General features: G+C 42.0%; 2 protein-coding genes across 8 annotated transcripts in view; both read left to right on the top strand.

The window, feature by feature from the left end:
• The window catches only part of sash1a (SAM and SH3 domain containing 1a), a 162169-nt gene extending 149023 nt beyond the window's left edge, over positions 1 to 13146 (top strand). For all 7 annotated transcript variants that reach the window (XM_056405755.1, XM_056405756.1, XM_056405760.1 and 4 more), the window contains 6 exons: positions 344 to 553; positions 2988 to 3138; positions 3668 to 3796; positions 6693 to 7726; positions 9719 to 9850; positions 10290 to 13146. In XM_056405755.1, coding sequence (XP_056261730.1) covers positions 344 to 553; positions 2988 to 3138; positions 3668 to 3796; positions 6693 to 7726; positions 9719 to 9850; positions 10290 to 10550 — 1917 coding nt within the window. In that variant the 3' untranslated portion in view covers positions 10551 to 13146. The remainder of the gene's footprint in view (positions 1 to 343; positions 554 to 2987; positions 3139 to 3667; positions 3797 to 6692; positions 7727 to 9718; positions 9851 to 10289) is intronic.
• A 3015-nt stretch (positions 13147 to 16161) lies between these two features.
• Positions 16162 to 20487, top strand: part of usta (uronyl 2-sulfotransferase a) — a 65644-nt gene continuing 61318 nt past the window's right edge. Inside the window, exon 1 of the mRNA XM_056405202.1 lies at positions 16162 to 16708. Within this exon, the coding sequence (XP_056261177.1) occupies positions 16477 to 16708 (232 nt within the window). The 5' untranslated portion in view covers positions 16162 to 16476. The remainder of the gene's footprint in view (positions 16709 to 20487) is intronic.

Genomic DNA, 20487 nt, shown 5'->3' with positions numbered 1-20487 from the left:
AATTCTCTACCACACACAATCTGTTCACTCGTTTGATTACGCTTCATGGATGAAGACGATCTTTATAATCTAGTTTTTACAGATGAAAAATACTCATATATGAGAGCTACTAAGTACAGTTTAAGTCTTATACTGGCCAAAGAGCTTCTACATGATATACAATAAGAGTTTGTTGCCTTGATCCAGAAGACAATTGTGGCTTGGGGAGCAGATCGTCTCACTCTTTCATTAACTGTTTTAAATTTTTTCCCAAGCTAGTCTCAATATTTTTGAGCAAGCGACAGGGTGAAAAAGTAGAGGGTGGGGTTATTCTTTCTAAATTCTGCTCTTTGTGATCCTCCAGCGTGGTGATGTAATTGACATCATCAGTAAGCCACCCATGGGAACATGGATGGGTCTGCTCAACAACAAAGTCGGCACCTTCAAGTTCATCTACGTGGACGTGCTGAGCGAGGAAGAGGAGAAACCCAAAAGGCCCGTGAGGAGGAGGAGGAAGGGCCGACCACCCAAGCCCACCTCCGTGGAGGAGCTGTTGGAGCGGATCAACCTCAAGGTAAAATACCAGACATGCTAGATTTTGTATAGACTAGAGCCAAATTCAGTAGGTTGGATCTACAGTATCATGTCCGTTCACAAGCTTTCAATGGGAGTGAAGTTGAGTAGGTTTACATAGATTTTTATCTCAACCTTGCAGAAATCAGTCCAAAAATCCCACTCCTCTGGCACTTCAGTAGGAGATATCGGATCTTAAGTAAATGAAAATATTATTTTAGCCATAAATCTTTTACCCAAATACCTTGAAAACACATTCGCTGACAAGCAGAGATAAATATAGCTCATTACAGGCTACATTACAGGCTGCACGCCTTAGGATGTTTGATCTGACACTGACGTATAAACATTAGCACCCACATTCTCACAACCACGCCCCAACAAAAAAACTCACATCTGTCATCAAAACCCACTCATACCTGGGATGCTTCCCCCAAGAGACTTTGTGGGTTTGTCTGTGTTATCTCTGGCCAGCCTAATGGCTAAGTCACAGATTAAAGATTGATGTTACAGCACAGGCTTCCTAAGCTGCGAGTCTGTGAGTGTTACAAGTGCATTAGAGCAGTCATGTCCCCTTAGTTACCACCAGATTCCCAGAGTGGGCGAGTTAGACTAAACACATATAGAACATTGGAGATTTTCCAGTTTGCAGCCAATGTGCATTCTGTTACCAGGTGTTTGAACCGCTCTTTGCCTTCTAATAATGAAAAAGTAAAAATACATTCCAGTCCTACTGTTTTTCTTTATCCAAGATAAATCTTGTCAAGCGTCATTTATATTTGGTTATTAAACTTGTTGGACATAAACTTTCCTTTTAGCATGAGCTGAAAAAAATGAGGCGCATGGTTGTGACACATTGGTTAAGATAGCTACGTTAATAAAACTAATTGGCTAAGTCTATATCTTGATTTTCTGAAGTTTCTCAAGTTTAAATCAAGACTGTTTTTTTTGGGGGGGGGGTTTAACTAGTTTTAAGGTAAGGAAGTTTTTCACACTCGCTGATTTTTAATTCTTGGCTCAAGAATCTCATGAGTCATTTTTGGTAAGCCTGCTGTATTTTATTTTATTTTTTATAAAAGTAAAGTAAAAGTAAAGTTGTTTGCAGAGAGGATTTTTTTTTTTTTTTTTTTTTTTTTTGCAGCAATATGTAAATGCAAAAGTTTTACTGCTTTAAATTCCCTCATTTATTTCCTGCATTATAGATATTTCCTTTTCTCGGCTTTCTGTCTTTTGACCATGTTCTCAGAAATCGATTGAGCTCCGTAGGCTTTGTAAAAACTATACGGGCTGTGATCGAGCCGTCACAGATCAAAGGCGTAAGAATATTGTTATTTACTTTTGGTAAAATGATCAATAACCCCCCCCCCCCCCCCCCCCCCCCCCCCCCCCCACCACCACCACCACCACTACCACCCAAAAAAAAATGTTGGTTTTGAACCTGTAGAATTTTTTTGACTGGCTGTAAAGACAAAGGATGCTGTGGCTGAGAGGAGCCGGCTGCCTGTGCTTGTGTTAGTTGGTGGTCCTTTGTTTAGTCCTGCATCATCCAGCAGAAATAGAACAGAGACACATAGTTCTCTGCTGCGGACTCCACCATTGTAATTGACAGTCTTGCTGGTGACACACAGTCTATGTATTCGTCCAACAAAGTGTGTGGGTCACACAAACGTAGAGCCCAGTAATATCCAAAGTGGAAGCAGTTATGGGTGCTTGTGAATGATGGTGTCAGCTGACTGTGAACTCAAACAGGGCGTAACTGGAGTTTATACTTTGTTTTCTTTCTCTGTGCCCTCTTAGATAGCACAGTGGTTTGAGTGACTAACTTTTAACTGTTTGTGCTCGTGTGTAAAACACTGTCTCATGTGGTTGAGGAGTACTTTGATGCAAAGGTCTCCACCTTCAGTTCTTCGTGTTCCCACATCACTTTGGTGTGTTTCCCTTTCCAGTCCTGTTTGCCATTTTGGTCACAGCTAGAATATCTTGGGATTGTTGCTTTCACTTGTTTGCTGTAGCTACCTCATTAATGTTGGCTACAACTCATTTTTATATGCCTGTCAACTTGACAAAGTTTGTGCCATATTAAAGCTTGTTGACAGTTGAGGCAGCCGTAACTGAATTAGCCATGGCTCAACTTGATTACATGCTATCTAAATAGCAGTTTAGATTTGGCTCACCGATGGTTTGAAAATACACAATGTGGATTGGAAATTATGAGCAGATGACAAATGTCTATTGTACACTTTTGTTTTCTCCTTACTCTACTGCTTTATGTATTTCGTGCTTCTACCACAAAGTTGTTGTCATTGATCCCATGACTCAGACCCAAAGTGTATTTTTCTTTAGTCTAGTGTATATTTTCTTCAGTCTTTAGACTTCCTCAATCTTAGCACCGCAGAGGAAACTTTAAACTCAGACTGCACATTTCTTTTATCCAGGAGCACATGCCTACTTTCCTGTTCAACGGCTACGAGGACCTGGACACATTCAAGTTGCTTGAAGAGGAGGACCTGGATGAGCTGAACATCAGAGATCCTCAGCACAGAGCCGTGTTGCTCACCGCTGTAGAGCTGCTACAAGAGTATGACAGTAAGTAAACGTGAAAACATTTTGATACACTCAGTTGATGAGTCTTAAAACTCGCTCAAACAACCTGCCTGTTTGAAAGATGCATTATAATGTATCGGTCAATTAAAGTACTCTGCTCACATCCTGGTGATTATTGGGAATTTGCCCCAAAACTGATTCTATTTTCCTAAGAGTAATACCTGCACAGTATGAGTGTGTCTTAATGAAACAAAGACGCCATCTTGGAAGCTCTGTCAACAACTTGCACTCTAATCTTATGGTAATACAACTGAAGCAGTTGTTAAGCTGCAGTGTTTTTTTCAGATTACTTTTCATGCTAAAAACGGCAGCGTACAGTTCAGCTGCGTGCCAAAGAAACTTGAGCGTGAATTTAAATCAACCGAACTTCAACACTTAATGGCGAGAGATTTTAGTTTTTGCATGAAAACAATGACAAATTAACAGGATTTAATGCTTTTAAAATCAAGGGAAACCATTCAACCCTAATTCCGATGACGATGTCATTTTCTTCATGTCTTTGTATTTTCAGGCAGCAGTGATCCAGAGCGCAGCGGCCTCTCGGGCTCCCAGGAGAAGCTGCTGTCTGAGGGTCGGGGTCTGGTGGGAGACTCCCCGCGGGACTCCGGTTGCTATGAGAGCAATGAGAACCTGGAGAATGGTAATGATAGCTTTGCTTAGTGTAGACCGCCATTACCCAAGGACCTAGCTAAGGCCTAGCTGGGTGTAGCGTAGTCCTAGTGCCACAGTGACTCCTTCGCCTTTTTCCTTTCTGGGCTTCCACCTCCGCTCCATCTCTTGCTATGCATCTGCGCTCTAACACCCCGCCCATCTCACTCCTCTGGACCAGCATCTGCCAATCAAACAGCTCCTCTTTCTGCCACATCTGCCCAAAACCTCACCCGCACACACCTTTTACCCCTTACAAAGGAAGAGTCCCTTGTCGCTTTCAAACATTCTTATCTTCTACTACTCTTTCACGCCACTTTCTTCACCACTCTTTCCATTCTATAGGCACTCTGTATCATCAGTGCCCAAGTCCACTTGTTACTGAAAGGGAGCCAGGCCCCAGACCACAAAGCCTAGTCCACCACACAGTGCTGGGAGCACAGAGGGAGAGATGCTCCCCAATGCACAGAACTGTTCTGATGAGAGCACACTCACTGCCCAGTCATGGACTCAGATTCCCAGCTCTCCCACCTGTGGCTTCAAGGCCGGTAGACGGATACCAGGAAGACGAATATGGGCTCAGAGAGTATTTCTGTTAAGTGTTTTTAATATAGAAAAAGAGCTTGCAGAGTAGCATGTCAAAAATGCCTGTTTATTTGCAGTGGTGATTCTATTGGCTGATTTAAGGTTTTTTGAAAAATGTACAAGTCAGGTAAACGATTCACAGCTGCCATTTAAATCTCCTGTCTTCGTAGCATTTCTAGATGTCACTTTCCTTGTGTTTATAGTGATCATATTGCACAGTCGAACAGTATGTGCCTAAAACAAGATGTGGATGAAAATATTTTTAAATTGTAGTGCATAGATTGTAAGAGAGTTCTGATTATAGAAGTTTATTGAGGTCTTATTTGTAATATTTGTTAATTGTTTTTTTTTGTTTTTTTTTAAGACTGCTCTATCTCTCTGCATAAGACTGTATGCTTTCTTCTGCCACACAGATCATTCTTTTTAACAGCTCCATAACTCATAAATCACTGCTTTGTCAAACCTTGTCTTCTTTCTATATCTGTTTGATCCCAGTGTTAACTACTGGATTTCCCTTTTGTGTGTGTGTGTGTGTGTGTATGTGTCATTCAGGTTTAACAGTGAAGTGTGCAATATGCCACAGTAGAGATTTAAGTTGTGGAATAAAAACCACTTCTTTAAAAAAAAAAAAAAAAAACAACCAAAAAAACATAAAGACTCTGGGGCTGCTTGCTTGATTTTTATGTTTCGCCTTTTTTACTGTCTGTTTTTCCTTCCCTGCCACTAAACACTGTTCACAAACTAGCCGCATAACATTTAGAAAACATTCTGCATTTCTTCTTGCTCTTTCAGGGTTCCACAGTGCTGCTATAAACACAGTAAAGCCACAGCATTTACTAGTATGAAGAATTAGCAAAGGAAAACATTCCATTTGAAATCAAATCATTGAAGGTGATTAAAAATCATTACACAGATTGAGTCTTTAAAACATTCTCCATTGGAGAACAAAATAGCACTGTAGAGCCTTGAATGTACGCTCTTTTAATCAATAGACTTTCCTCAACATACATGTGTCTGATCAATTTTCCTGTGACTATTTGTCATAATTCTTCCTCGTATCATCACATGACCTCTGTAATCTATCTACCTTGACTTGTCATGTTCATATGCGTACATAATGTGGTGATGTAATGTATTGGTCAGTGGAAAAAAGGAAAGGCGGGTAATGAAGATATTCAGTCCGTGAAACCAGTCTAACATGAGTCATTATATCAGAATATAAAGAATCTCTTTATTTTGAAATTTACTATATAAGTATATAAGTTTGGTCAAGTTCATCACACTCTACAGTGTTATTGTAATATGTGCATCTATAAAACACATTGTAGACACAATTTTAATGTATAATTTGCCATCGATGATGTAATACAATCCAATAGCACATCGTCACTTTTGCTGGTTTTGAAGTATGTCTCACTGGACACTCAGCCGACCTCATTCTCCTCTGATTTCATGTCTGGAGATGAACACTGTAATTAAAGTAAATACAGTATCTCTTGGACCTGCCAAGTCAGTTAATTTATTATATTCCCTTGTAAAAGGCAAGAGCAAATACACTAATATTCTCAACTTTTATTTTTGGCATTTCTGGGAACTGTTGAAACATTTTCATGACATTCCATCTATTGAATCTCTTTCTGTCATTCCACCACTTAAAGTCTTTGGCAAGCCACACTATGTGGCATCCACCCATTTCATCCATCCATTTTGCTCTGTAAGCCAAAGGATAGATGGTAAGTTGCTTCGGCTTTTTTTGTACCAATGTTTCTGAAATATCCCATCCAGATCTTTATTTTGGGGATTGCTGCTATGACAACAACAAATCAGCCAGTTTGGTCATGAGTCAAAGAGCTTATCTTATCCCAGTGGCACTCCACCCCTTCTCCATAAACATTTCTCTGCTTTTGACTGGTTTACAGATAAGCCTGAAACAATACAAATGTAAAACTTATGTGAGTAGATTTTTTTTTATATTGAACTGACTTGGCTTTGGCAGACTTGTTAAAAATAATTGGTGCTGTGAACATGTTTTCTAAAGATGCAAACGTTTCACCACATCAGATTTCTCTTCTGTTGCCAAAGCTGCTGCCATCACAGGAAACACAACAAAGTAAAACATTGGGGATGAAAGGCAGTAACCGAGTAAACTGAGTCATATGCAGTCTATTAATATGCATCATATTGTGTCTTGATGAAGGCGCTGCTGTAGCAAGCTGGACTTATTTCCTGTTTGAGAAACACTTTTTTTAGCAGTCAAGAAATTTGGTGGCGCTAGGTTGAAGATGAATATTTTTATTTTGCAGGTAAGAGCAGGAAAGCTTCCCGTTCCAGTCGTTCTTCAGCAGGCCTCCAGTCTCCAGACTACCCTACCCTGCCCATGACCCTTTCAACAGAGGCTCTGCAACAGAACAGCAAGAACCAACGCACAAAGTTCCCGAAAAGCTTCTTTATCAAATCCTCCCTGAAGGGCTTCAACCTGCTGGGGCTGCGCAAAGCCCAAAGACAGTCCCCCATCCCGGCCAGCCGCAGCTGTGAGGACCTGGATGGACCCCCACAGCCCACTGGACCCTGGAAACGCTCCCACTCTCTGGGAGATCTGCACTGGGAGCAGACTTATGAGCAGAAGAAAGACTTGGGTGAGGAGTTGAAACCCACCAAGGAAGGACTCAAATCAGGCAACAGTAGCCCTACCAAGGTCCATAGAGACGACAATGCCCCACCTCAGAATGGGCCTCCAACAGTGAGCCCTAAAGGAAGAGCTGAGAGACCGCCCATACCCTCCCAGCTGCCTCTCCGCCCAACTTGCCCCATCCCCCAGTCCCCAACTCACCCAGAGCCCCTCTCCAGTCCAACTCCAAGTCCCCCTGAGTCTAGTGGGGAGAGGGTCATTCGGACTCACCCCAAAAAGCCTCCAGTCCCTCCTCCCGTTCCTGCCAAAAAGTCTAAGGAAAGACTAGCCAATGGCTTACGTCACCCCCCTCTCTCCCTGCCCTCCTCGCCATCTCCCACGCCCTCCCCGACCCACTCCCTCACCCGTTCTCACCCAACTAGCCCCATAATCCGAAGCAGCAGCAGCAGCCCCAGCGCCCCTGCTCTACCTGCCAAGACCCCGAGCACCCCCGCCAGCCCCTGTGCCACCTCATCAGCCTCATCCATGGGCGATGAGTCAGGCACTCCCCCAGCAGTCCAGCCTCCTTGGCTCTCAGATCTTGGGGGCAAGGTGGCTGTTGCAAGAAAAGTTTCCCATACCAAGATGAGTCCTGACCTGCTCACCCTGCTGGAACAACGGCTGGAGGCCGAGGGAATCGATCTGACTGAGGAACCCTACTCTGACAAGGTCAGTAAAGTATCATCCATCTAAACAGGCAACAAAAATCTCCAAATTACATACAGGCTGACTTCTGGTTGTGTTGCATAACGATATGTACACAAATGCACCATTTGTATTCAGTTAACACATCTTTATACACTTAGAACAGAAGCTGGCATTCTGACCGTTTATTAAAAGCACCAAAACTTACAAATACTTCCAGAAGTTTTTGTAGTAGGTCGAAAAGGTGTGGAGATGAGGTGAGGAATTCTAAACCATATCTTAGCTAACGCATTACAAAAACATATGAAGTCATATTTCCATGGTTAGTGTGAAAATCGGACTCTAAGACACCTCGGGGCTTGTCTGGCGTCAGGCTCTTTTGGTTTAGCACTGTAACATGCCTAACTTAACTCAGTCATAATTTGACTGCAGCTTGGATCCAAATTGCTTTGCGTTTAGGCCAACAACATCAGTGGCTTGCTTTGGAGCTCATTTAATTTAAAAATAGACACTAATAGAGTCTAAAGTTTGTGTGTTTCTTTCTGTATGCAGATGCCTTTTTGTATGCAAGGGCATTTATTTGTGAGCGAGGGTGAGTGGGTGTGTGTGTATGCGCGATAATAAATACACTGCCTGGAGCTGAGGGGGAAAGACTGTGGGTTGAGTTTCACTATGATGCGGTTGAGACTGTTAAGTTTATGGGCTGGATCTTACTGAAGGCAGACGGGGTTATAAAATCCTCTGCCACTCGCCAGACCCCAGGCTGGGCCCCTTTAACATGGCAGAGTCCCCGACACTGGCAGGAAAACAACATACACACACAAACACACATAGACATCAAGGGATGAGGTGAGAAATAACGTCTTAGACCACCGCACAGCTCTGCTGGATTCCTATTAGTCACAAGTGGATTGGCAGAGACATGAGAGGAACACTGCTGCTGCAGTAGCAACATGTAGGGTTTCAGTTTTCATGTGGTCACTGGTGTCAAATGACATGCAGGTCCAAAGTTTTTCAAACTGCGTTTTCGTATTTGTTAATTAAACTGCAATTAATTAAAAAATATTTTTTATAAAAATCATAATTAGTGCTGGGTATCAAACATCAGTAACAACTTAAAACATCAGATGTTTGGTTTGAATGCTTTTGAATCATGTCTTTATAAGATATTTGCTAATTATAAATTAGGAAATCAGCAAACTCTATAAACACAGATGCACTGACAGGTGTGGTATGTTTTGTTAAATTGAAAAAAAAAATCGTTGTAAGAAAAATATGTTCGTATTCCTCAAACTAAGCTGTTAAAAAGTATTATTTTTGTAAAGTTACCAAATCTCAGTTATCATATTGGCAAGACAGGGGGTGTAATAAACGCAGTATAATCCAGGTAGTGTGGAGGGTCAGTTTGTGTGACCTGCTTTCCATCCTTCTCTTTGGAGGGATCAGTTCCTCCATCCACCCACCCTTTCATCCTCCGGTTCAGTATGGCCAACCAAAACCAGGCCTTGCTGGAAACCTGCCAATGCTCCAGGTGTAAACACAAAGAAAAGGAGAACAAGCAAACATGTCCTTTACAATTTTAAGCGCTTTCAGTTCTCTACCCTGCTTTTTCACATAGTCCCTGCAAATACTATTCTTAATGACCTGTTCTTACGAACCTGTATGTTCTTTTCTGTTGTGTTGTTAACAGCAGAAATATGCATACAAAACGTGGTGTAGCATGCACATGCAGTGTTAGCTGCAACAAGGATTCGATTTTGGGTGATTTTCTGCAGCGGAACAAAATAAACTGATATTCTTTACAAAGTTCAATTATACTGTCTACTTCTCTAGTGTCTTTGTCTTCATATTTCCCTGACTCCCTTTAGAATTGTATTCATTACCCTGCCAGAAGATGTTTTCTATTTTTGATATACCAAAATGTGTTCTTTAAATCATATATTGATGTGGTTTAAATTTACTCTTATTTCCGTATATCCATCTTTAATGTCTCTTTCTACACTTTCCTCTCACCAGCATGGTCGTTGTGGGATCCCTCAGCCGCTGGTGCAGCGTTACTCTGAGGACTTGGAGCAGCCTGTCAAGGACGTGGCCTCCACCATGGACCAGCTCCGAGTCAAAGAGCTCCGTAAACAACACCGCATGGCTGTAAGACAACAACACTGATTTTCCAAAGTGCTTCATATCACTGAAGACAATTTTGGAGTTATAGTTACAGAGGTATAGATAAATGCTTAGTGAGGCTTAATGGCTGCTTAGTGTGTAACAATGCAGGCGTCAAAATAGGCCGGTTGTGTCACTTATTTCCCTGTATCCAGGGCTGGCGCCATCACTGAGGAACAGCGCAAATTGTGCTTAAATATTTAACAACCCAGCTAAATGTGGCGATATACTTTTTTATACTTAAGTGGCCTAAATTTAACTCAAGATAATAAAGATAATAATGTCCCATAGCTTTACACGATTTGGCAAAAAATAAAAGGTAAGGAACACAGCTTGTACTGCCAAAGTTTTGTCACCGCACAGAGGAGGAGGAGGAGGAGGAGCTAATGTAACTAATGCTGTATTGTCCAATTGTGTCACTCAGATCCCCTCTGGAGGCTTGACAGAGATGTGCCGAAAGCCTCTGCCCTCAGGTAACATCAACACGGTCTCTGATTGGCTCATCTCCATCGGCCTGCCCATGTACGCCACGTCCTTGGCAGCGGCAGGGGTCGACACGCTGAGTCGTGTGGCCTTGTTAACAGAGAGCAGCGTGTGGGAAGCTGGGGTGCGCGATCAAAGACACGCCCGCCGGCTGGTCAGTGAGGCACGATTGGTCGGCGCGCACAGAGAGGTGCAGTCCTAACCATGTTGGAGTCAGCTTGGATAAACAGGTATCAACTCACTGGTCAGTACCGTCTCATTTAAACATGGTCAGTAGGTGGCCAAAGGCAAATTGGCCACAGGTCTGAACTACCACGCAGGTGACCACAGCACTACAGTACTTCCTGTCTCGCACGTGTCAAAAGACTGACAGTGAGACACTCTGCTCTCTGATTTTGTCTCTATCATTCTGACTTTTTCTCAAATGTTTACGGCATTAAGGAGTTTCTCCTTTCAGCCAAGACAAGATATCAGATGCCTTTTAAAAAAAAGAAAGACTGTAGACTCATGCTGTGGGATGACTTCCATTCTGAAGACACCCCCAAAGTCTTAAAATAAAGACCTGGATCTGCCTTTAAGGAAGATAGCACACTCTTTTGTAGGACGGATGTTTTGTTTTGTTTTTTTTTTTTTTTTTTTTTTTTTTTTTTTTTTTAAATACAGAAAGATGGTTTATTTCCTGCATATTTCATAAGTGCTCCATTTTCATCTTTTGTGGCAAAGCAACATTATCTGAGGGTCTTTTAAGGAAGTATCTCGGCCAAAGTGATTTCCTTCGCACTCAGCTTCTCATTCCCACTAATAGGTTCATAATGACGATGGCAGAGTTCGCTCAGTGTCTGGACTTCTAATCCACTAAACAAAAAAAAAAAAAAATTGGTGGTTTTGAGATGGCTTATTTTGTATTATGTTTCTGTATTATAGCATAATGCATATATTAATTTTAAAATGATTTATATGGTAAAAATTTGTGTTTTGCCTTTTGAATGTTGCAGCCTTATTTTGAGGCCAGCTCTGTCATTTCTAAGCTGAAACAGCTGACGTCACACCTTTATATTTCATATTATATTCTATGTCCTATTTTACCGCGAATCTTGGATGCATATCCAGCTCCAATATGAATACAAGTCTTACATAAAGCTCTGTTTTACTCCAGTTATCCCAGTCAGCTTTCATAGCAACAATACATTCCCTGTGTATCCAAGGACATTTTAAGTTGCCTTAAGTGAATGACTAGCTGGAAGAAATAGAACTTGTAGTGTTGACTTGAGACTGAACTGTGCTAAAGATGGACGCCTTTTCTTCGGAATGTGTCGAGGTCTGAGGAATAATTGAGACACAGGTTTTATGAACTCACACACACACACAGATCATATACATGGATGTGGACCACTGAACATGTTTCTGAGGGATTGTGGTTTTTTTATTCCTGGGAAGCTGAGATGATAAACCGCAGCACCACAGGAACGACACAGACGTCACCGCATGTTGAACATCCCCTCACCCTGTTCAACGCGTTGGCTGGACGTGTTCCATGCAGAGAGGGGTGGGACAGGGGGACAGGAGGAAATAAAAGTGTTCCAAAGACACAGCTGGCGTCTGGGCTGTCATATCTGGGATTTATTGAACTGTCTACACTTTGGTTACAGCGTAGAGAAATTTGATTTATAGCTGGATAATAACCAGTTTGGGACTTTTTTGCTACATTATACTGTAGCTATAACTAATGCCAGTCTGAAATTCTTGATTGGACATTTGCCAAACACATTGAGGGTAGATGGAAAGAGCAGTTATATCAGGTGAAAAGCTGACCTCCAAGGTTCAGCGTACACTATGACAGTAAAAAGTCTTGAAAATCAGGGAAACACTGAGTCGGGTCAGCCTGTTACTTTGGGCCAAAAACTAAACTGAAAACACCCAGAAACTCTTTGATTTGCAGAATATTCCTCTTTTTCTAACAGTAAAGTTCTATCTTTCATAGCTAGAACTGAACTGAAGACTTATTCCATGGATTTCATATTTAAATTTGACAAAGTGTTATTGCTAAATTGCAAATTGCTTTTTCTTTTTTTTTCTTTTTTTTTTTTGCAGTGGGCACTTGATAGATAGATAGATGTTTGATGCCTTTTTTCTCTTCAATCAAAGGGGTCCTCTCTGGGAAACTGAGGACAGGGGGTCATTATCAAAAAAGTAAAAGACCCAAGAAGTGTTTTGTAAAGAATGAAAATACTGACACTGTAAATGCACTTTAGAGGGTAAATCTAGCTGTTTTTATAGGTAAAATTGGCTACATTTTGTTCACAGGTCCATTAATGGACATCTGTTGTCAGGTATTGTAAAGGGTTTTAGTGGGTTATGCTGGTATTTTAATTTAGTATTGAGTTCCCGATGCCAAGTTTAATAACAATTCACGAGTTAACCTGTTCCAGTTACTTACTTCCAGTTTGTTTTTGCAGTCAAAAAATTAATTCTTAATTACATATATGAAATGCTTAGCAGAAGTTGCACATTCTGTATATGTAATTGATATTTAAATAACTTATTTTTGCTTTTTTTTTCATATCAACTGTAATTAGCTGTACTATATGAATAGCAATACCTTCCTGCATAATGCATATTGCTTTAGCCAGTGAGGAACTACAGTATGTATTGTAAAATATGTGTACAAATTATTTTATTTGGTTTTCATCTACTTAATGATTGTCCATACAGATTTGCTTGTGTATTGAAACAACAAAAGTAATGTCCATAACTATTTGTCATTCTGAAATATAATAAAAAAACAGTTTCTTGCCATATGCTGGCCTTCTGATTGTCACTGTGCACTTACACACACACACACACACACACACACACACACACACATGCACAGTGACACACAGTGATAGAAAGATGTGGGCATGGCCTCCTGGTTCATTTCATCATTGTGGTTAGCTGTGACACTGCACATTGGCCTGTTGATAACTTTCTTTTTATTTTAGAAATGAAAATGAAAAAGCATCTCTGCACAAAAGAAATTAATAACACCAGTCTAAATTTGATTAAAAGCGGTCTTTCAAACATGTTATTTTATTCTTAGCTTCTTTTCTTTGTCTTGCATCTAATATTCATTTTATTGGGTTTGGTCCAAAAGGAAAAATGTAAGACAATTCTGTAACCTTGCTGAAAAGTGTAGAATACAGTATCTCTGAATAACAACTCCTCTACTTAGTCTCAAAAGTTCCACTGGTATAGTTCTCTGAAACCAAGGAGCTTAAAAACAGTCTTGTTGTGTCTGACTCATTAAGAAAACTATACACATGTTCTTTGGACCAAGACACTGTGTTCCTCTGAAGCTTTATCCTTCAGGTCGACTGCCTGTCTGGCTCTTGTTGCAGAGCAGCTGTTGTCAATGAAAACACGCTGAGGTTTTTTAGACTTATTCATGTCAAGGAGCCCCAAACACAGTAGGTACGCACCAGACCGTGGACCCCAATTTGATAAAATTTCATTCCACAGGACAGCATCTGAGAAGATTTTCCTTGCATAGCTTCAAGCTCAGTTTGTGTTTGGCTTTCTGACTGGAAACACACACAGATGCAACTGAACAAGCATATCCTTCAAGAAGAATAAAGGGCACTTCCTTTTTAGACTGTCTTAATTTACAGGCTGCTATTGCCTTTTAAAAGAAAAAAAAAAGGAAGAGCCGCTGTACAATCATTTTCCTTCGTACAGCTGTAATGAGCAGTTAGCATCCACTTCCCTGCACTTTCTGCAACAGATATAATTACTCATGAAATTTAAAATGATCTCAGGACGAAGAGTGTTTCTCTCAGCTTACTTGGCATTATTGTGCTGACTTCTGCAGGGTTACAGTACGTTTATTAGACCTATGGTGAGAGCTCCCTAAAACTTCTGTGGGAGATTCACAATATATGCATGATATCACTCTAACATGCCTTGATATAACTTGGTCATTGCATACTTCATCATTACAGAGCATGAACAATTAACAGATTATAATGTCACAGGGAACTGAGAAGAGTTCCTATAATTACACAGATGCCTGAGTGCACTAATAAACTGTAAAATCTCTTGCTTCTTGTTCCCCGCAGAGAAGTAAAAACTAACTTAGTTCCTCTAAAAGTTTGCTGTGTCAGTTAGGTTTATTTTTGTATTAGAGGGCAAATCCAGCAATCTGAATTTGTAGCTCCCAGGGTTATTACCTCTGCACCTCCTATTGATTCTTATTATGGTAGAGGAAACTCAATTAAGGAACATTTAATCTAAAGGTGGTGCCAAAATGAGGTTCATTTCTCTTCCTCTCCTGCTATGTTTCCAACAATATTATTTGTGCTAATATTACTTCAGTAGTGTTAAAAAAAACCTTGAGGAGCCACAGGTGGACAGACTGTGTTTACTGAAGCTGTGAAATTTTACAAACAGCACATCCAGAGGAACTTCAGTTGAATTCTATCCCCAGGATATTAGAAACTCGTACGCAGAGCTGACACATCCTGAGGCAACGAGTTACTGATTTAACAGCTAAAACCTGCATCACACATCTGAACCTATTACACTTTGCACTCTGTCTCGGTTGTTGTGTCTGTGTGGAGTTTGTGTGTGTGTTTCTTCCAAGTAGTCCAGGGTTTTTTTTTTGTTTTTTTTTTCCAAAGGTACAAAGACTGGTTATCTGTTGTCCCTACAGACTGGCAAGCTTGATGCATTGATGGATGATGTACATTAAAAAGATATTAAACCATCAGAAATGATTTGGTTTAAAAAACCTTATGGCCAGATGTTATGATTAGACTAAACCTGATTTACTGCAGTGACCATACTGACATCCATACTGTAGTACTGTGTAACAAACTCCCATGCCACATGGGCGGATTGGGCTGGCAGGGGTGTAAACCTATAATGCATTCTTCCTAATTGTGCCTAGCTTGCAATATGCAGTGTACTGTACTGTGCTATTTACAATTCATTTACCTGTAGAAAAGCCAAGGCAATGGCCCTCAACAGAATGATTCTGTTCCTCTTAGTAGCCTTTGGTCTGTGAAACTAAATAGTTTTTCACAACCACTGTTGCTCCCTTGACTACTGTAGCTGTCACCAGGGAAAGCAGCTCGGCCTCTTGGATGAGGTAGTCACTGTGCTGAATGACTGCTTTCGCCTCCTAAGTGCAGGTGTAGTCTAATTGTGGATTCTAGCCCTGCGGTGGGAAGATATATGGCTCAGTGTACTGTCCTCACAGCTGGCCTGAGGGGAAAGAGAAAGTTTAAAACACACACACACACAAACTTGTACTTCTATCTTTCTGAGGACATTCTGATATAATGCATTTTCTAGCACCTTATCTTAACCCTTACCATCTCAACAGAATGCCTAACTCAAACCCTTACCCTAAAACCAACCTAAACCTGATACTAAACCTGACCCTAAAACCAAGTCTTAATCCTCAAACAGCCTTTTAAAAAGAGTGTCAGAAAGTGAGCACCGGGTGAAATGTCCTCACTCAATGAACCAGCAGCCTGATCCCACCAGTTACTTTTCAACACAACTTCTTCCACCACTTCACACCGAAAATACAACACTGTGATGTGTCCGTTGGCATTTTAACGTCATGTGATATCTCATAATTATCTTCACACTTACTGAAGTTAAAATTGTAAACTCGCAGTTCACTGAAAACTCTCTCCGCAGACCTGGAGTCAGCGACTATCTAGGCTGCTACGAATCAAACTCGCTTCCATGAATATCCACTGACTGATATGCCCCTCTCTCCCTGACCACTGGGTGACGCTGTTTTACGCGCCGCAATCCACACCGAATCCTCCTGTATGAGGTGGAAGTTTTTCCTCTTTCCACGTTCAGTAATCTGACACCCAGAAGACTCGGAGCAGAAGGATGGACCCTTAACTCTGCTGGAAGGACGGAAGGAAGGAACAGTCATCCTGCGAGCGCAAACGAGAGAGACCGAGCAGAAGCGAAACGGCTGTGCGCAACAAACAACCCCGTGGCTGCGGCAGCGGAGGAGAGCTGGGTCTCCAAAATAACTGGCCGTCCGCCTCAAATGATCTCAAAGCGACAAGTTTCACTTTCCACAGGCGGATGGGTGACTTTCCACGGCGCTTTGTGAGGAGGAGATGATGAAGAATTTCAGCAGCAGTCCCCTTCACAGCAACAGCCAGACTCCCAATCACATCAGAGAGCGAAACAACAGAAAGTATAGCTTACTCTCTACCATACCGCTGCGATTTTCCCTGCGAGGCTATGGTTTCTGCATGGCTACGCTGTTCCTCTTCTGTTTCGGCTCCCTATTTTACCAGCTGAACGGAGGACCCCCTAAAATCCTGCTGGACATCCGACAGTATCTCGGTAAGAACTTTTTCTTTTCCTCTGCTGGCTGAAGCGCGTCATCAAGGAGATTCTTTTCAATAAAAGTTGCACATGTATCTTTAGCCCCCCCCCCCCACACACACACACACACACACACACACCCCAGCCCCCACCCCTCTTTGATGGGACGTGTAAAAGAAAGTTTATTCATAACGAATAAGATCATTACCTCTCATTCACCGCCGTCTGCACCGGAGGCCACAGCGTCCCATCGACCCCATTCACCCCAGATGGGTTATCTTCTTGTCCTCACATCATTCATAATCTTTAAACCATCCAACAGGAGTCATGTGAAGTTGCTGTAGACTGACGCATATCTTCATAAGAATGTGAGAATATGGTCAACTATCTCATCTAAAATATTAAATTCCCCCGATATCTTAGAGTTTGAAACTTCTCAAAGCAAAGCCTGAGGAATGCGCTCTCCTTCGCACCATCTGAATATCAGTTCTGACTTGTTGGAGCATGATTGAGATCTATTATGGTAACATGAACTTAGCAACTGTTAAGGCTGATACTGTACGTTGATGGTGACTGACACCTCCGCTTGTACAGCCTGCTGGTGCGCTCCTCTCAGCCGCACGGCGCTCATTACGCACGACTGGCACCGCTGGAACAAGGCGCAATAGTGTTCTAAAAGCTGAATTTATGCTGTTTTTTTTTTTTTTTTGAGACATCGAAGCGCGTTTCTGTAAATGAGCCGGTGAAAAGCATGGGCTCGAGGTTTTCTAGTTTAGAATATGATATCCTGAAGGGAACACTTGGTTTAGATATGACTTGGAACTGCCATATTACTGTCACTGCATGGTCAGGGTGATAACAAGAAGAGAGTGGATATGTCTGTGGCTACATCTGCCTCGGTAGTCCTCAGAATAGCATGTGTTTGTATGTTCATGTGTGACCTTGTGGTCTAAAACCAGCTGATGCTCTACAGAGAGTCAGATGCAGAGGTGATTTTATCAACATGTCAAAGTGTGTGTGTGTGTTTGTGATCGTGTGTGTGATTGTGTGTGTTGAAAGGATGTTGTGTTCCTACCTATTTCTTACAGAGGGCTTGAGGCCTTTATGACGTGATAAACATCTGGAACAGAATGAGAGTCACTCACCAAGTCAGCCACTAATCCCGTGGGTCAGATTGGTTTCCTGTAGACACACACACACACACACACACACGCGCACACTGTAACACATGCATACATGCACACTCCATCTGCACAATCCTGTCAAGAAATCTTTTTGATTTGATTTGTTTCAGTTTTGCAAAACATAAACCCAGACAGTTTTTTTCTGGTGTAAAGTTTCTGCAGAATGTGAGAAAATATTTAAACAATTAAGAAGCCAGTTTTTTTTATAGTTCTATATGGGGAGCATTAATACTTTGCTGGGAAATACAAGTTGATTGCCTGAGCAGACTCTATATACACTGCACACATTCGCTCTGATGAAACTGTGCAGCCTAATGTGATTTAGAAATAGCAGTCGATGCCGGTTCATTCTATTTTAGAGTAATTGCATAAAGCTAATGCGCACACAGATAGCCTGTAATGTCTCTTACTTTCTCACTAAGCAGCGCCCTGATTCTAAGAAGTGCTGTATAACCTGAACACACACACACACACACACACACACACACACACAAAGACACACACACGTTTAAGTGATCAGCTGAATCTTGGACACACCAACAAACACACCTTCATTTTTAAAACCCCCAACAGACTGAGACAAACACATTTTGTGCACCATCAAAATCCACCAGCAATCAGCCATGTGCGGACCTCGAGGGCGAGGAGTCCCTCTATTAGAAGATGAATGAGTGTCTGGGGCCACCTGCGTGACGCGATCTTCACTGCAGCTCCGCACAGTAGACCCTGAGGGCCGGAGCCTTTTCAAACACTGACTCCTCTATACTCTTCAGGAGTGGGGGTTCCTTATGTAACACTGACACATCTACAGTGTAGCACCTCCACTGGGACCTGGATGAGTAATCTTCTCCGCTCATTACGATGCTGAGGCGGAGGAGAAAAGACTTTGTTTCTGACTGCAACAAGGGACACCGTTTAAGTGGTAATATGAAATTACAAGCAGCAACTAAACTTCATGTTTTGGATAGTCGTCTGATTCCCGAGCCGTAGTCAAGTAGCAGGATCGTGATGGAAAAATAAAACATTGTAGTGGATTCTGAAAAGGTTGGTTGCTGGTTGGGAGACGAGAGGGCCTTCAGATGTGGTCTGCTCATTGTCTTCATTCTGAATCAAACCGTGTTGTCTTGAGTACTTGAAGGAGAGAATAGAGAAATCTGGTCGAGAGGAGGGAAGGTGAAGATCTTTGCTGTGCAGAATCTCCTTGTGCTTTGTTGGCAAAATAGCCTGTGCCGGCGCTTTGAAAAGAAAGTTCGGAGGAAAGTTATTTTCGCATATAACTTCACCTTCCCTGGTTTCTCCCTTTGTCACCCTCACCCATGTCAATTACAGACACACTCTGTTCTTCTCCACCCCAGTCTCTCTCAGTCTTCACTCGCTCTGTGTCACAGATCGATGTGTGAAACAGCTTGCCACGTGACTCAGAAACTGGATGCAAACTCCAGAAAACGCTGTAGGGGATTTTTTTTTTTCCTCAACAAGAGGAATAAATTAGAAAATTCAGCATTAATAATCCTCCTCCTTATGCATACTGCATGTGTGAGCAGCCTCCAATGACCAACCAGTGATTAGTTTATGATTTATTTACCTTAAGCTGACTTTTGTTACTTTTGGCTGCACTGTGCCAAGATGAAGGTGTGGATTCCTGGTGGGGTAAGTGAATACGGGTGTGTATGTGGAGGAGAGCAGTAGGTTGATTTTGTGCAAGTGTGTCTTAAGTGTGTGTGCTTCTCTCAGTCACACACACCGCAGAGGGAACAGAGCCTGTTTTGTTTGGGCCAGCGGCGAGTTTGGTGTCTGAGGGTGTCACTCAACGTATAGCTGCAGCAGCTAAAACGGCGTGCAGACCTTTAGACCTGGATTTACAGCCTGCCTGTCGATGTGTGTTCTCCATCACCGACTCTCTCTCACACTTTCTCTGCCGCTCTTTCCCTCTCACACACATCCATGCTGATATTCCCTCAAACAAGCCTCCATTTGAGGGATGTGTCCGTGTGCGCCTCCATGTGCGAATGCACAATCACACCTGACTGTGTAGCAGATTCCCCCAGACGTTTGACTTGGCTCGGCTGTAAGGTCTCTGACACATGATTAAATTCATTGTTTTTTAGAAAAGTTGACAACTTGTTTCACTGCTGTAGGCCACCTTGACTGTTACATTGTCAGAGAGACACGGGTAAAACTGAGCTGAATGACAAATTGTCTGTGATTAGTAGTCAGTCAGGAATCGTTTTATAGAAGTAACTGCCTCCATACCTAGTGAAAACTCAACATATAACAGAGATATGAGATTGAATATGAAAGGATTTAGCAAAAGCTGGACCCTGCCAGAGATCGAAGCCATGAACTCTCTCCATTCACATGCACCACACGCCATATATCTCTGCAGTGACATTTCAAAACGCTAGTTGACTGTCAGCGTCCTCTTGATCTCTGGGATTTTGAATGCAATGATGAGAAAACGAGTATGGCTGTTCTGTGATATCGCAGGCCGTCCTCTTGTAGCTCCTTGGAGCTGAGAGAACAAAACAGAGAGAAGGATCTAGAATTTTTCTCTGTTCTCTCAAATCTTCCACTTACTGAGCTGGATCCTTCAGGATTAGTCAGCATACGCAG

This window comes from Seriola aureovittata, chromosome 19, assembly GCF_021018895.1.
Source record: "Seriola aureovittata isolate HTS-2021-v1 ecotype China chromosome 19, ASM2101889v1, whole genome shotgun sequence".
Classification (NCBI taxonomy): Eukaryota; Metazoa; Chordata; class Actinopteri; order Carangiformes; family Carangidae; genus Seriola; species Seriola aureovittata.
The sequence above is the reverse complement of the archived record's forward strand: the minus strand, read 5'-3'. Positions and strand labels throughout refer to the sequence as shown.